The sequence below is a fragment of the Haliaeetus albicilla genome, chromosome 2 (assembly GCF_947461875.1).
Source record: "Haliaeetus albicilla chromosome 2, bHalAlb1.1, whole genome shotgun sequence".
Classification (NCBI taxonomy): domain Eukaryota; kingdom Metazoa; phylum Chordata; class Aves; order Accipitriformes; family Accipitridae; genus Haliaeetus; species Haliaeetus albicilla.
In genome coordinates, this window is record NC_091484.1 from 78,099,338 (window position 1) to 78,116,736 (window position 17,399).

At 43.2% G+C, this 17,399-nt stretch overlaps 1 protein-coding gene across 1 annotated transcript in view; it reads left to right on the forward strand.

Annotated features, from left to right (window-relative positions):
- Positions 1-8,059, forward strand: part of WNT9A (Wnt family member 9A) — a 61,012-nt gene extending 52,953 nt beyond the window's left edge. Inside the window, exon 4 of the mRNA XM_069778377.1 lies at positions 1,155-8,059. Coding sequence (XP_069634478.1) covers positions 1,155-1,628 — 474 coding nt within the window. The 3' untranslated portion in view covers positions 1,629-8,059. The remainder of the gene's footprint in view (positions 1-1,154) is intronic.
- Positions 8,060-17,399: the final 9,340 nt, after the last annotated feature.

Below are 17,399 nucleotides of genomic sequence, written 5' to 3' on the forward strand. Positions count from 1 at the left end.
TGTAGCATCATCCCAGATTTCATGTTTTTCCCCTTGAAATCATCAGTGTGAGAATCCAGATTCCCCTTCCAAGCTACCTACAGCTGGTGACACAGGCAGAGTAAATCCTGGGGGTTGCATTAAAGCACCTGGAATTGCTGAACCCATCACACAGGGGTCTGTTTTCCATTTCTTCACATCTTAATTTCTCAGAGGAAGGGAGGGCACAGAGAAGACCACGGCAGCCTTGGGCTTCACCCTGCATGAAAACCTTCGTTAAACATGCATTTGGCCAGCAAGCCGTAGTGCTTTTTTAAGAGCACATGCAGTTGTCTTCACTGCTAGCAGAAAAAAAGTGGCAGGTCCTTTTGAACATGCTACCGTACTCCAGAATAAAATCCTGAATACAGGTTGGAGAGGTGGAAGCTACCTGGATGTTTTTGGAGCTGCTGGTTTTGGTGATGGTGATTCAGGCTGTTGTTCTGGAGGGCTTATATATATATATATATATATATTTCAGCTACACAAAGTTTTTTCCTCCAAAGTGAACTGGGTGGGATGCTATGCTTAGTCACTACTGGTGGAAACAGCACAGCTTAGCCATGTTTCCACTGAGCCTGTGCTGCTAATTGGAAGCTGCATGAGTTTGAGGTGGTATCCTGTGCGTTGTGGTACGGAGAAGGTTCCTACTGTCCATGCTCATGTTCTGGAGAATGTGCCACCCCACCTGCGTGTCCGTGTTACAGCAGCACTGTCCCTCTTCTCTCCGTTAAACCAACTCCTTCTACTTCTGTTACATATTATCTCCTTGGTCTTGTTAAAATAGATAAATAGGTGTTAAAATATGTGTTAATCTCTTAGCTGCATCACAGCTTCAGATCTCTGTCTACGTAGATGAGTGCCAGCACTGGACAGCCTTTGTATACCTTACTAGTGTCATTAACTAGCCAATAAAGCAACATTTTGGCAGGTAAATGTCATATTCCTGGAAACTGGGACCCTTCTAAAGCAAGTATTTCCTGTAGTATGTATTTTCCGTCCTCTTCCAACAGATAGTTTTTGTATCATCATCGACTTTGTGTTCCAGAAGTGTCATCTCGCCAACTTTTTTTTGCTCTGTGTCTTGATTTCTTCCCCCATAACTGATTTTCTTTTGGGGCCGTGTGTGTCTGCAGGTCATCAAAGCTGGAGTGGAGACAACCTGTAAATGCCACGGCGTATCTGGATCCTGTACTGTCCGAACATGCTGGAGGCAGCTCTCTCCATTCCATGAGATAGGGAAGCAGCTGAAGCAGAAGTACGAGACATCGCTCAAAGTGGGCAGCACCACCAACGAGGCCACAGGGGAAGGAGACATCTCCCCACCCAAGAAGTCCATCCCAGGTCACAGTGATCAAATCCCAAGGACTACGGATCTTGTCTACATTGACGATTCCCCAAGCTTCTGTATGATGAGTAGATACTCGCCTGGGACTTCGGGAAGGAAATGTTACAAAGACAAGAACTGCGACAGCATCTGCTGCGGGCGAGGGCACAATACGCAGAGCCGGGTGGTCACCCGTCCGTGCCAATGCCAGGTCCGTTGGTGCTGCTATGTGGAATGCAAGCAATGCACCCAGAGAGAAGAGGTTTACACCTGCAAAGACTGACGCGGCTTCTGCTTGATGGCAACCCTTGGTGACGGGCGGTGGCGGTCTATGAGAACTGCATATGGAGACAAACAGGGTTTGATTGACCTTCTGGGATCTGAAAGCTATGTTGAGACATAAGCACTTTGTAGGGTACAGGTGACCCAGCTGTGTTGCTGTTTTGTTTTTGTTTTGTTTTGTTTTCCTGTAGACTGAATTTTAATGAGGTCCAACCATGTGGAAATAAGTGCCTGTCACACTGGGGTTAGACACCAGTTGACCTTCACCTTAGCTGTCTACGCAGTTTGACGGATCATTTATCCTTGGAACATCTCGATCGTTTCACCAATCCTCCATGAACTCCTGGGCTAATACGTTCTCTTTGGCATAAATAACCTATCCTTATTGCTGAAGCTTACCCAACCGCTTAGAGAGCTAAGCAGATGCGAAAGTAAGATCTTTCTGCTTTGAATGTGATGGTACGGGAAGCGATCCTTTATTTCCCCTTCTAAAACTGGAGAGGTGTGTGTAGGGTAAGCAGGATCAGCCCTGATGGTTCCTCCAGTGGAGTTTCTGCACATCGAGCAAACAAGGCTCCGACAAAGAGACCCACTGGGAGGGTAAGCTTTTCAACAACAGCTCCATATCCGCGTGCTTTGATCACCAAATACAGCTCAAAAAATGTTGGGTCCACCATGTTGCAGACAGAAATATATCCAAGAAAGAGGTTGGGAAGACAGTAGAAAACCAGACGTGCCTGTCCTCTTCAGCCCAATCACATATTCTTTTTTTAAAACAATTTCTTCGAATGTAGTTTCTTTAGCACTATTGCCGTCTTAATTTTTTTTTTTTTTTTAAAACCACTAGATACTTTTGTTTTATTTTCACTTCGTGCATGATTTATTTTTCTCTCCTCTTCCCACCTCTTGTTGATCGAATTCACCCTGTGGTAACTGCTTCAGAAATCTGAACTGGAACTTTTTAGTCTTATGCCAGCTGAATTTGGACGTGTGTTTCTGAGTAGGACAACAGAAATTCGAGTGCATCTTGGAACGCAGTGCTGTCTTGCATTGTATAGCAGCCGTTTTGGACTGGATCAGACCTCTGGAGGAGTTGACTTTTCTTTTACTAGGTCATCATTCCATTTACTCTAAACCATGGCAGTGGTACATGACACAAGCTGTATGTAAACCCTATGACCTTAAGATTTTTTTTTTTTTTTTTTAACCACTACATCAAGAACTGTATTTTAAAAATACAACTGCTAAATGGTAACCAACTGTTGGATTCGGAACAACCAATCGATGCAGAGACAAACTATCAAGTGGCCAGAAAAGCCAGAAATTGACTGCAGTGGTAGATTGCTCTGACGCTGTGAAAGAGATGACAACCTCCAGCATTTCTTTTTTCCTTTGAAGAGGATACTCACAATCCAGGACTTGATGCGGCAATATCCTTCAGTCATATAAAAGTGGATTGGAAGCAGCCAGTGAATGCCTCAACGAAGCTTTCTAAGGAAACACTGGAGAGCGGAGAGCATTATATTTTATTTTTGGTAGCAATTTTTGATTGTCCAGTAGTAGCAATTTCCACCAATTTTATATAAGCCATTGATCTGGTTCTCAAAAGAGGAAAACTGGCTGGAGTTTTCCAAGCAGTAGTAGATGTTAGCCAAGCAAAAAAAGAGCAGTTTTCCAAGATGGACCATTATTTTTCAAGGTGTTTTTTCTTTTTTTTCTTTCTTTTTTTTTTTCTTCATTTAATCCCCCCCCCCAATAGTAGCCACTAATATTTAAGCTGTTCATGTGCATCTACTGGGAGGAGAAAAGATTTTTTTTTTTTTTTTTTTTTTTCCTGGTAACAAATCCCTGCAGTCCAGCCTGGCTTGTTGGCATCAGATCTTGAGGTGGGGGCATGGGGAGGGACAGGTTGTTACTGTTAACAGCGCTATGGTCCTGCAAAGTGAAGCGTACTGTCTCTTTTTTTGATGTTTGCTTATTTGCTGTACAATTCTGGAGGTTGGGGTAGTGCTGGAGAAGGAGGAATCCACACATGGTGTTTGTCCTTTCCACCACAGCAAATGCACGGTGGTGCATTTGACGCAGAAAGTTTGCAGGAAGGTCTTGCACCTTCTGGGAGATGCACCGCTTTGAAAGTCACCCATGAGCAGTTTATCTAATGGTTTAAAAAATAAACTGACTAGAAACCTATTATTCAGTGTGTGCATGTGTGTATACGTATACACACACGCTGACACATAAATATATATATATATAAGTATTGAATGAACATTTATTTATTGTAAAGCCCTTCAGAAGGACCTTATGGTTTCAATGTGGTATTATGTTAATTTTTTTTCTCCCTCTGTCTCTCTCTCTCTCACACATATGTGCAAACTCACTGTTACATTTTTGTGTGTGTGCTAGAATAGCTCTTCCCCTCCAAAGTAAGGCTGGATCCAAACCTGCTCAAAAGATGAGGATTTTTGGGTCTGAATTACTATTTCTGGCTCCATTCTTTTTAAAAAATATTTGTTCTTAATTAAAGAATGGGCCGCAATTTATGTGCATTATTATTATTATTATTAATTATTATTATTATTATTGTTATATTTAAACCATGGGCCTCATTTTCTTTCTTTTCACTGGTGTCTCTGTCTCCATTGACCTCGCTGGAGTAACTCCACATTGCACTGGTGTGAGAGGAGAATGAGTCCCTAGATGCAGAAGAGAGGGCAGTGTTGGCGTAGAAATCATTGCAGAGAAAATGCCTGGGTCGGATGGGACGGGGTAGCTTGGTGTGTTTGGCAGTGGGGGGGAGAGAGAGATGGGTGGGCAATAAGGCAAACTGTCAAAGCTTGACTAGAAGAAAGCGGCAAAGAGTGAATGAACTACTGAGTGAAAGAGCTCTTCTGTGTATTATAACTCACGCACTGAAGCCTGGATGCTTTCTGTAAGTATTTAAAAAAAAAAAAAAACAACAAAAAAAACACCACAAAAACAAATTGTATTTATGTTAATGTGGATATATTACTTGCCTGTTATATATTGTAAATAGCAAGGTTTATTCTCCTGTGGTTAAAAAAAAAATATAAATAACTAAATAGTAGCGAGGCACATGTGTTAAATGTATAGGCAGTGTATAAAATATACTAACACTCTGAAATCAGGAGAACTTGTCTTTTTGGCCTTTTGACCTAGGGTGGTAAAACATATGTGGGTTATTTTTCTTCTTCCCCCCACCGCGTTGTGTGTGTTTTGGGTGGGGGGGTGTTTAGTTCCAGCGTTTTCTGATGTTTGCCTTATCTTTGAAGAAAGAATGGGGGGAAAAGCCTCATTTTGGAAAAATCCAGTGGAGCTTGAGTAGGATGAAACAAGTAGCAGCTGGTAGAAAAGATGTCAAACCCTCTCAAAACCCTCTCAAGTGCTTGACCTGGGTTTTCTGCTGGTGATAGATGTTGTTGGAATCGAATTAACCCATGGAGCAGGAGCTTCTGCTTGTGCTACTCCATGCACGAATTCAGAAAACCCTAGATAAGAGACCCTGAATTCCTCTAGAAAACGTTGGGTAGTGTCCTGTAAACCCCTTTTTGTGCCAGCTGTATGAAATTGGATTTTTCCAGAGAGGCTAATTCTACCACCACACCATTGGATCTCCAGTGCAATTCAGTGAAATTGCTCGTTTTTGTAAAACTACTACAAGAGTGGATTTGGGTCCCTGAATCTTTCATGGTGTCATTTCATATATATAAAAAGAAAAAAAGTGCAAAGCAGCTTTTTCCCTTTATCTTACCCCCAGAGAAACAGGTTTTTGCAGCAGATGTAACTGGAGAAGGATGGACGGGTGTAGGGGAGGTCTCTGGTTTCTGATCCCCTTTCCCCCCCTGTCCCCCCAAAAGTGTCAAAGTGTTGGTTCTCCTAAGCTGATCCAGCAAGGCTTGCGAGATCAGTTTTGGGGTGGGGGGGTGCAACCATTATTTATATAACTTTTTTATTAATTTTTTTAAAAGAGAAGTTAGCTGATGGAAGAATATTTTTATTGAATAGTGCATTTAGTTATGTCAGAAATATAAAAAAAATATATATAATATTTTTGTAAACAAGGCAAACTGAAAATGTTTGCTGTTTTATATTAGAATTTTCTATTAAAAGAAATAAAAACCCACACAAATAATTGTTGCACCCGTCATCTGTTTTTTAACAAGCTTCTATTCTGTGTGACTGACTCATATATGCCGGATGAGGAGACATGCAAAACAAGTCCTAAACATTACGTTCTCATTGTCTTCCAGCTCTCAAAACACTCCAGTTGGCAAAACAAGCAGTGTTTAATCAAAGGGGCTTTTTTTTTTTTTTGAGTCTTGACACTAAAAATGAGTTATGAAGAATGAGTAGCTTGTAATTAAAATACAAAAACCTACCCTGAAACTTCAAGCTTACCCTTTTTTAGTTGTGCATCCTAGTCTTCAGATGGCTGTGGGAGGAGGAAGACCGAAACCTATTTACAATAATTAGATATTTGCCATTGCTCTCAGTTGGCCTGGGAAGAATGACTCTTAAAAAGGTTGTTGGGGAAAAAAACAAAAAAAAATCTGAGTACACGGGAAGGTTAAATGAAGAGGACCAAATTCCAGGCTTCATCTAACACAAGCAGTTTTTATCTATTTGAACGGGGCAGTGTAAAACTGGGGAGCTGGGAACTTGGTCTGCTGTGGTTTAGGAAGCCTGTCGTTCACCTTTGGAAGTGGGGGATGAGTTATGGACCATCTGTTTTCAAAAGAGCTTTTGGGATTGCTGGTTTGGAGACCTGAGCAGGGGCGAAATAATTTCTGAGGATTTTTTGTGGTCGGCCAGCTCGTACACATCTGTCTTCCTTCACCCCAGGTCTTGAATTTCTTTGTTAATTGTTTTTCAGCTGCCCTATTTTAGCCAACATATATTAGGTTGGTTTGGCTGTAGTAGGGTTGGATGAGAACCCAGATGAAGGGACAGATTTCTCAAGGGTTACTTTCATGGAGTAGATGCTGCTTAAGGTAATTTTCTGGTGGATTATGGTGCCTGTGAAAAATTCCTCAGTTGATGTTGCAGTAAAATTAGGTCTGTTCTGTACTCGATAAAACAGGTGCAGCAAAGCTCTACGTTCCCAGTTTATTCAGCTCTGCCTGCACATCTGTTGGGTTGAGTCCGGCTTCTGTGGTCAGCTCATCCTGGCTTTCAGTTTTCAGGATGCTAACTAGGTGATGACTTTTGGAGAGCAACATTTCCCTGCAAGAGAAATAGTGCCTTTTAGGACCATTACTGCTCGTGTAACTTGAAGGAGGCTCAGCATGGCGCAGGATCAGGCCTCTAGAAATCTGGTCATTGCTAAAGCAGTTAAGCTTAGGGCCATGCATCTTACCATTGAATAGGGTTTAGATCTATTTTTCACTGATGAACATTGGATTTGACCAAGCTATTTACATGTTCCAGGAAACAGAATATTTCTGAACAAAACCAAAAGGGAATCTCTAGTATTTGTGGGTGGGCAGAAAAAGCAAATGGATATTGCAAGCACAGTTTAGCTTTGGCATCATGGTAGGGTTCCTGTAACTACGTTTCTTCAGGAGCAGGGAGCAAGTAGGGTGTAAGTTAAGACCATAAATGATTCAGAGACATAATATTCAGCAGGCTATCAGGGGACGCATCTGAATAACGCATTTTTCTCAGTTGTTGCTGAACGTTTTCAGAAACGGGCAAAGCCCTTCTCAGCAGCATTGGGCAAGGTGACCTAAAGGGAAAGGAGATTCCTCCCTTTCAGCACAGGGTTGCTCAGGAACGTTGGGAGAGATGCTGACACGTGTGGTGTAGAGGGGCATTTGCCATGGGCCTGGAGTCATCCCCCCTTAGATAAGGAGCCCGTGGTCTGCAATCAGTGTAAGCACCTCTAGAAGGTGTTTTGGCCCATGTGGAGGTGCCAGTTTCTTCCCGCTGACAATAGAAGGGGATAAAGACATAGACACGCAGGTTAATAGAGGTGGGGATAAATTCAGGACTAATTAAGGTATGTGTGGGTAACCCTGCCAGCTCCCCTTGGGCATGGACCCGTCTGAAACAGCGATCACCAAACTAGCACAGGAATTTTCCCTTGTTCCACCCCACCCCAGTCTCTAACAATGCCCTTTGAGGCCTGAATGTAAAGTCTAGGATTTGTTTTGCACACTTGGGATGGCATTTCCTTTTAAAGGGAGGTGGGAATACTAACATGAAGGATTAGTATTTTTCTTTTGGTTTTTTTTGGTTTTTTTTTCCAATGTCTTATGGGAGCCTAAGTTATTTTTCTCTACCTCATATGTACAGCTTGTAGGTATAAATCTGATTCTGAGTGACTGTTGAGAATGTATTTAAGTTATTTAACATCTTTGTATAACAAAAAAAGCCAGAACAAATGAAACAATAAATGTATTTTAAATTATACTTGAAGTGTGCTCCTCTTTCTTCGCATCTGTTGAAAAGGTCTATGTTCAGTGGTTGTGGGAGCCCCTGTGCCTCCCTCAGCACTACTCCTGACCTCTGGTCCTGGAGCCAGCCTGTCCCTGTGGCTAATGTAAGCCTCAAAAGACTGTAAAGCCTAGTAGGGTGGCAAGTGTGTTGCCTAGATGAGTAGGATGGTGTATTTCCAGCCTGAGGTTGCAGTATGCTTTGGGAGACGTGAAATGTTCCCCATTAAGTGGTTGGGTGGTAGAGAACCTCATCTATGTCTCATTGCAGTCTTGGTGTCATTGCTGTCTTCCCCGCCTTTAAAAGCCCCCAGGCTTTTCGGGGAAAGGGATGCTCACAACCTTCATAGGAGAAGGTGTTCTCCTTTTCTCTCTGCAGTAATTATACCTGCAGAAAGCAGAGTCAACAGCTCAGGAAAGGGGTCCTTAGCAAGCCCAGCCTTGGCAACAACTAACCCTGGCCAAGTGAACTCTGAGATCTGTCCATCTTAGGTCCTTGAGATGTCATGTACAGCCCATGTAGTGCCTCGGAAGTTTAAATGTAGTCATCCTTGTAGCATTACTGTAACCTGGAGAAATGCCTCTATGCCAATTTTGAGTGACGATGGAGTGACCTGTCTACAGCAAGGCCAAAACCCCCAGATTCCTGCTCTCCCCCACCCCAATCATCTACTCTCCGAGTGAAACAGCTCACAAAGTACGATCTCATTGAGGACTGTTACAGAGTGCTCTGGTTTGGGCCGGTCACTGCCAGTGTTTTGAGCAATACAATGTTAAACAAGCTCAGGGGGTTGATGGTCTCCATCATTTTCATGGAATTGCATTCATCATCATATGTTGCTGGAAAAGTAATGATACCTTGGCAGAATGCACTGTCATGATGTGATTGCAAAGTTACTCTGATAGAGTAACTGGCTGGAGCTCAGAATAGGGAGGACATGGCCAAATTTAGTCTGGCTGAATAACAACAATTAAAAAAATTGTCATTGTCCCAGGCTATATATTGTCTTGCTCGATCAAATGTCTTTTTCTTCCCAATGGCCCCCCTGGAGCTATTTAATACCTAAAATTAATTTCAGCTGAGCTTTAAATAAGCAGAGCCTGTTGCTATTCATCTTACAACCTACTAATGACTCAAACATGGGTGACTGGGTGTGCAAAGCCTCTGAGAAACAACACAGTGCCCTCATACGTGGGTGCATGTAATGAGATGCTGCTTCTCTGGATGGCAGCTGTGGGATGGTTCACAGATGCTGCTTTTTCATGTGGATGAGGAGAAGGCTTAGAAATCAACCAGCAGCCACCTGAGGGCCAACTGCTCAAGGTGTTTAAAACTAACAACCAACCAACCCAACCCAAAACCTACCCCTGGAGTAGACAAAACTTGGGGCAGAAAAGATCTTACTGAGATAGCAGGTGGTGGACTATTGAATAAGGGGTTGTTTACGTTACTGGGCTACTGTCTGTTGAGGCAGGCAACCTTGTCATCTCCCTTAATGGTCAAGTAATTGTATTTAACATAAAGCATCTTCATAGGCTGGGGTAAGAAAAAGCACGTAACCAATAATAGTAGGTCAGCAGGCAGAAGGTAACTTCCTACCCTGCAGTAATTTAATGGTTTTCACGCATGTGTCCAGGTACTCCTTCTCAACAGTTTGGCACCCTGTCGAGACAGCTAAGTGTGGGCCGAATGATTCAAAAAAGCAGACAGCCAACCCAAGTTGCTTGGCAGGCTGACTGGGCATGTGATAGAAAAACTGAGCTTGGAAAGAGCCTTAGCCACAGCTGTCCTTACAGTGTACCCTTGATAGACTTCTGTACACCCCAGGTTAGACTATTAAACAAGGGCTACTGTGTTCTTGATGGTGTGCTGGAGCACTTTGGAAACTCTGGCTTGTGTCTCCCAAGTGCTTCGCAAAGTCAGAGTTGGTTATCCCGTTCTCTCCTTGCCACACATGCATAGTTCTTGCATTTATTTTCCCTTTCAATCTCATTTTCCACTGTGGTGCAGCAATCACATCCAGGCCTTTAACCAACCCTTTAAGAGATGGCTCCTCAATACTTTGTGCAGAATCAGCATGGTCCATCCTCAAACAGAGATGATGGTATCTTTATGCAGTATCATGCTGATGTTGGTATCGTATAGCACTGTCGCACTCCTCACAGCTTATTATCCGCAGCATCCACCCAAGGAAACGTTTACTAAATCACTGAGAACCCTGCACAATCAATGCACCTTCTGCTTTTGTTTTGCTTTGCCCCTCCTTGTGACGAGAAATATCAGCACCACGCAAGGCAGATACTTCGGCTGATGTTTGGTCCAGGTAGTTTTAAGCAAGAAGAGTGGATGATTGGAGATGATGGGATTGGAGGTGGGGATCCATGGAGCTACCTCTGGCCTGCCTCCCGTCAATCCCTGCAGCATACCTCCCTGCCTTCCTCAGCTTCCCAACTGACCTTGCATTACACTTCCTGGCGGTTGGGTAATGAGAAATCGCAGGCTTGAAACCTCACAGCCAGCCTCCGCCAGACCCTTAAAGAGCTGCTAATGTGAGTCGTAAAGCCACAGTAGCCTAGGATGTAACAGCGTTTTGACAGCTGTTCCCGCAGAGGAAGTGGGTGAAGCTAGAATGCATTTTGTAAGAATTTGGGATTAAACAAAGAAAAAAAAAAGTATCAAATGAGAGACTTCACCTCCAGAAAAATAAAAAATAAAATAGGTTTCCTTCCCCCTTCTCTGCCATTGCTTTCCTTAGGGCCACTGCTAGGTCTTTGCAAGAAGGTGGTTTCAGCCTGCATCTGTGGATGTGCTGAGCAGCAGGGGAGCACGAGAACTAAGTAAAATCCAATGAACAATAGAGGTGCCTTTAGGGTAGAAAGAAGTAAGGACTTGCCTGAACTTCTTATGAGCTTCTAGCTGCACATCTGAGGAATGTGTTCTGTGTGGAATTGTGTGCGTAATCCAGCTAGGAAACTAATGACTGAGCACAGATGAATGTAGAAGAGCATGTGCGTTTGTGAGCAAAAAAAAACAGAATTAGGAGAAAGAGAGAAAAAGTCATGAGGGGACAAATTTTATAAAGAGCTTCCTCTTAAATAGGCATGAAGGATGAAAATCTGACAAAAATAAAATTCATCACCAAGAGATGAGATGGGAGAGTCAGGTCCCAGATATCGATTCATCATCATCATCATTAACATAACTCAAACTGTGTAGGTGCTTTTGGACATGTCATTGCAGAGGTCCTAATTGAGTTATTTGAGACAGATGCGATGCCTACTCTGTTTCAGTCTAAATAGAGGTACAGACACAGTATCAGAGAGATGAAAGAGGGCTAGAAAGGAGATGTGACTTGTCCAAACTCATACCTTGGTCATTTTGAGAACTGGGCCTAGAGCCAGGTCGTGGTAAGTGCCCTCCACACTATTGGAGATGTGGGGGTACCACAGGGGACCAAGAAAGAGACACAAATCATGCTACACTTCAGTGTTCATATCCTGCCTTTCTGCAATGGGAAGCAGATGGGATGGCAGCGTGATTCGTGTGCTTCCCTACGGATTTGCTTCAAGCCTGGCTCTCCAGGCTTATGCTCGAAGCCGTCTCCTCCATTTCTGCCAATTACCAGTCTTGCAGCGGGAATCGAAGCTGGCTGGAGCTGACTGTCTTCTATGCTGTTGGCTACAGTACTGGTGGGCTGTAGCCAGGCTAATAAAGGGTATAGCTGCTGTCAAATGCAAAATGGAGCATTTCCCTCAGGACCTGGGATATAGAGATAGTGAGAGGAGATGCTGCCAGTTGCTTAGAAAAGAGGACGAGTCATTTCACTTTCTACCTCTTCTCCCAGGTCATCTCTGCTCCTACTTCCAAGAGTCACAGCATCAGTGTAGGGAGTGGATTAGACTTTCTGGCTACATCTCCACTAGTTAATTAAACGTAGCTCTCATGCTGATGCCACCTGACATAAAACAGCCCACATCTAACCTATTAAATACTCTTGCCTTCCAGAACAAGGTGGCTCTATGCAAAATGTTTCCTGGGAATGGCCCTTGGCCCATGCTAACTGTTGAACCATGCCCAGGAATTCCTTGGGAGTGTGCTTTTACCTGAGCCAAAAGCACGCTGGGGACTTTCTAATATTTTAACAATATATTCGACCAAGTTCCAGTGCCCAGGAATGTTCCTTGCCACTCTTTAAAGCTGCTAAAATAGATGCAGAAATTCAAGTGCTCTACAAATAATCCTCACACACTAAGCCTGAAGTAGTTGTTGGTCAGTTCTTTCATTCTGCTGGTGGGGAAATCACATCTCAAGGAAAGCTGGCCTTCCTGGGTGGCCAGGGCTAAAGCAAGAACCAAGTCCATCAGAGCTGCTCCAGCACATCAGCCTCCAGGTACCCCTGAAGTGATTTCTGTAGTGGTGATTAACTGTAACTAAACCTCACAAACCTCATCACTTTTTGGATAAGACAAGGACAGATCTTGAAAAAGACCTCATGCCAAAAGACAACCAAAGTGGGGGTAATCCATTTGTGTGCTTATCACTGTTTGTAGGCCCTGCATAGACTTCCACAGCTTCATTCAACATGCTCAAGTACTGAACAGCCACAGCTTCCTTTAATTATTTAATTGAGGTATGTATATAAGGAATGCAGGTAGTGTAATTTCTACCCGTAGTTAATGGAGAGGTAATCAAACCTAGAGAATAACAGAGAGGGTAAGTGGTGCCTGTCCTGTGCCTCTTTCTCCAGTGACTGTTCATGCCTTGAGCTATCTGTATGTATACATGTCTGTGCTTGTGCCCATATATTTACAGTGGCATATCCTATAAATTTAATGGCTGGCAGCATTCACTGCAAGAATGCCAAACCCAGGGACTGGTACAAAACCTTCAGTATTCAACAGAAAGACCCTAATGGGCTCTGATCAGAGCGTGAAATTCCATGTAATCTACATAACTAATATTAGAATATCAGCTGTAAATATTAGAATTCAAGTCCAGAGCCTGTGTTTCAGGCCGTTCTCCACCTCTCCTTCAATGATGAACTACCCAAAGCCCTGGTCTGCTAAGTGGACTCTGGCCAGCAGCTCCTGCTTTAAAGAGCTTGATATTGCATCAGGTAAGTCAAAGGGGGAAGAGTTTCAAAGCTCTGGTTGCCTGGGTCTGTGCCCCCATCTCTAGGCTATGCTATCCCTGCCTTCCATCACCTCCCGCTGACTTTAATAAGAATTTAGACTTAGCATCAGAATGATACTTCTGTCCTGGCTACACTTTCATTTAGAGCCTTCTCAGCTTCCCTGGGCAGTGTTATTTTCCAAGTTGCTAATTGCAAGGGCACTCATCATAAATTATCACTCATTTCTCCCCCTCACTTGCACGGAAGAATCCCTCAAGGGATTATGCTTGTTAAAGCAGGACCAGGCTCTCTGTGAGCGATGTCCCAGGAGAAGTGGGCAGGCTGCTGGGAGGACTGAGGGAATAAAAAGAAAGCAAAGGTGGTTGGGCACTGAGGTGTAAACTGGAGGGACCTCCAGCCCTAGGGAATCCCCCAGCATCTGCTGGGAATGTCTACCAGCTAACCCTACTTGACGATTCAGACAGAAGGACAGAAGACTCTGTGTGTCTGAGATTTCACTGCTTTTTGGAAGGATTAAAGATGAAAAAAATAGGGTTCGTTACTTCTAACAAGGTAGCGCTTAAATTGAAGTATTGGACACAGCTTAACAACAACAAAAAAAAAGCATAAAGAAGACATTTGAGGCACTAGTGGTTATCCCTTACCTGATTTGGTGTCTTGGGTAATTTTACACACTGGCAGAATGTCCCAAGCATCAAGACTGGTCTGCTATCATGTTTTCCATTAGTTACCTCTCTCTTGTTCTTCTGTTTATTGTCTCCTGAGGCAAGGAAACCTCAACAAAACCAAAGTTTTCCCTTCCCCAAGTGTGAATGACCTCACCTGGGCCTGTTAGCTTTTCTTTTTTCCTTGTGACAGGTCACTGGGCTATGTGCCCAGTTCAGAAGCACAGACTGGCTGTACAAGGATATAGTAAGGAGAGGGTATATTTATAACTGACTTTTACTTCGGGATCACATTGGCTGTTAACTTTGAATTTGCCCTCTTTCAAAAAACATACTTCTACCTGCTGACATTTGGAAAAAACATGAAGAAGCCATTCTTAGCTTTTTTGGATGCTCTAGACAGCCCATCTCAAAGCCCTGGGCTGATTGTGGTCTTGCCCAAACCATGCTTGGTTGAGTCTTCTGTGATTCCTTCTCCCTGCTGGGCTGGCTCGTCTCAGTTACTACAGCTATAATGGCACTGAAATGTTATTAGTCATGTACCATCAAGAGAAATTACTTTACAGATAGTTAAATAATTTGTTTCCTAACTTCCAGGTCACAGCAAAGTGTTCATGGTGGCTGCATACAGCACATAAAAACATACATAATGGACCTAGCATGAAGATGCTTGTCCTAAATTGCTTTTCCTTCATGGGTCACCACATTAGAGGTGGTGGAAATCTTCAATCAAGCAATCCTGTGAACTCTGGTGGGTGTCTCACACTGTTCATTCCCTCAAGAATAGTTAGTGGTGCCTCCCAGTGAAATGGAAATGATTATAAATACCGGACAAGTGAAAGGAAAGATGACAAATGTCTGTTTTGTGCAGATCTGGTTGGTTCCACGCAGGGAAGACAGCTGTTGTTTTATTGTGGCAGTAAATCGCATTGTGAATAGAAAATGCTGCAGTGGAGTGATCTGCAGTGTGAGGGCTTTGCTGTGGAGAATTTGATGAAAATAGCAATATTTTCCAAGAAAATCAGAGCATATTTTGTAAAGAAGGTAACTGAATTGAAACCAAGATTCTCCACTGAAATCAAGTATTTACAGGAATATTTTACCTATGGTTATCTGCAGATAAGAGGATCCTCAGAGATCATCAGTACAATACTGAAGTCTCCTGATTTCACCTCTTGGCTCCTGTTGCCAAGATCAACCCGAGGCCAACCTTACCCACACCACCGCGGTTTTACATCTCACTCACCTGATATCACTTGACATATGGGATGTGCTAGGGCACTCTCAGAAAGTCATTGTTTACATGTAAATCCATATTTCAGAAATCCAGAGCCTATTCTATCAGGTTATACTAATTTAAAATGCAAAGCAAACAGCTGTGTGAAAGGCCCTATAAGTATTCAAGAGTTATAGAACTGAAGATATGTTCCATATTTTATGAATTATTTATTTTTAATCAGATATTTCATTGGCTTAAAAAGCATCGTCTTTTTTTTTTTCTGTTCCTTTCTTCCCAAATAAGCATTTTGGAATATTCTTGCTTTTAACAGGGCTCTCAGTTTACTATTCAAAGTATCTTCCTGGTACCTTTGTTGTAGGAATCACTAATGGAAGGAAACAGATGTTGTAATATACAGTTAGTCCTAATCACATTGTGGAAAAAATTCTGCCCTTGTGAAAAACATAAAATCTGAGTAGGTAACAATTGCAAACTTTTTGCTAAATGCCGCTTCCCGCCCCAAAATGCTCTGTCCAGCCTGTCTCCCACCTGAGCTGAGTAGTTCAACTAGAGCTTATGGGAATTATTGTGACAACTGCCAAAGGTGCTTTGGAATTAACGAGCAATTACTGACTTCACCTTGGTTATTTCCAAACATATTGGTTGATTCTGGAGTTAGGAGAGACAGTGTGGCTCTCGTACTTCCTTTTTTTGGGTTGGAAATGCCCTCTCTGCTGTCCTCTGCCCCAGGAAAGAGCCAAAGGCGGATTTCGCGTTGCATCCTCAGCGCCTTGCTGCTGCTCACGTCGGTACCTCTCCCTTCCCAAAGGGATCTGCCCGAGTGGGTGGAGGACACTGAGCCGCAGCAAAAACTGCCCTTCAGATCCCCGTGGGCGGAGGTTAGACTGGGACAGCTGCTTTGCTGGTCTCCATATGGCTTTAGCTTAATATATACTCAGGCGGTTTATGGAATAAGTAGGATTCCAATGGGATGCAGCCTTTTTGGAAGCGTTGGCAACATGGCTTTGCCTCCCCTTTTTTTCCCCCCTTCCTTATGCTGTATTGTCTCTATACAGCTTCATCTGTGTTTCTTAACCCAGCATTAGCCCTCTATAGCTCCTATAAGTTCCTACAAAGCTTCACTTCTCACACCCTGATGTGTCTCATACCGGTGACCTCAGCTCCTGGCGTGGATAAGCCCGGCCTGTTACTTGTAAGCTGGGGGAAGATCCCCAAAGGATACACGCAGCCTTCCCAAGAGCATTTTCAGCAACCATAAATAACAGTGTTTGCGATCAGCTTTATGTTAGAAGTCAAAGTATTACATGCTTGAGTCTGTAGCATCTTAAATAGCTATGAGCCAGTCCCAGGACTTTTTGCCAGTTCATAATTTTTGCTAATTTTTTATGTTTAGAAATTAGATAGTTAATATTTAGGAAAAAAATGGAGACTTTTTCATGATTCTTTTTTCTCTCTGTTTTCTCAGGAAATATATTCTGTTATATGTTTTAAAATATCAAATTTCTAGCATTTGAAAAAGAGCTGTAATTAATTCCTGCTTTTAGGGGAGCGATGCTCTGCATTTGGTCTGGAAATACTCGGATTTTCTTTGCTTTCGTCTTCTTCTTGGTTTCTTTCTTTCTCTTTGTTTCTCTTTTTTGTTCTCTTTTTCTTTCCTTCTCTCAGAAGGTAACATAGCAAAAAAAACAGACAATGATGTTGTTGTTGCTGTTCTGATTGTTGTAGCTGGAGAAATTTGTGGCAAGCCCTGGCCTGAGCTGTGTTGTGGACCAGGAGGTTTCCAAATCCAGGAGCTATCATCTTGATCAAGATTTGTTATCTGACTCAGTCAAAGGGTCAAGGCTTTGAAGGGTCCTGGACTAATACAGTGCTAGCTGGGGAGGTCTGTATCTGTACCTTATCTTTTTACAACTCCTTATCATTACTGTCATATCAAATATACTGAAGGAGCTGAAGGTATCTTCACCAGCATGAGGTAGAGGTGCACCTTCCACTCCTTCGTGGGAGGAGGAAAGCAGGTGAGACACTTCAGGTCATCTCGAAGGACATGAGAAACCTGTGTCTGGGCAATTGAGTTCAGCCTTGGAGCTCCTAAATGCCGAGCTAGAAGAAATCACGGCTCCAACCACGCTCAGAGAAGACTCTTTGTGGTTTTTGCTGCTCTTTGCCAGCGAGGAGTGATTCAGCGCCAGGGCACACGCTGCAAACAGCTGTCAGCTCCGCCTGGCTGCCAGCCCAAGGCTCCCTTTGCTTTCTTGCGAAGCTCCTTCCTCCCAG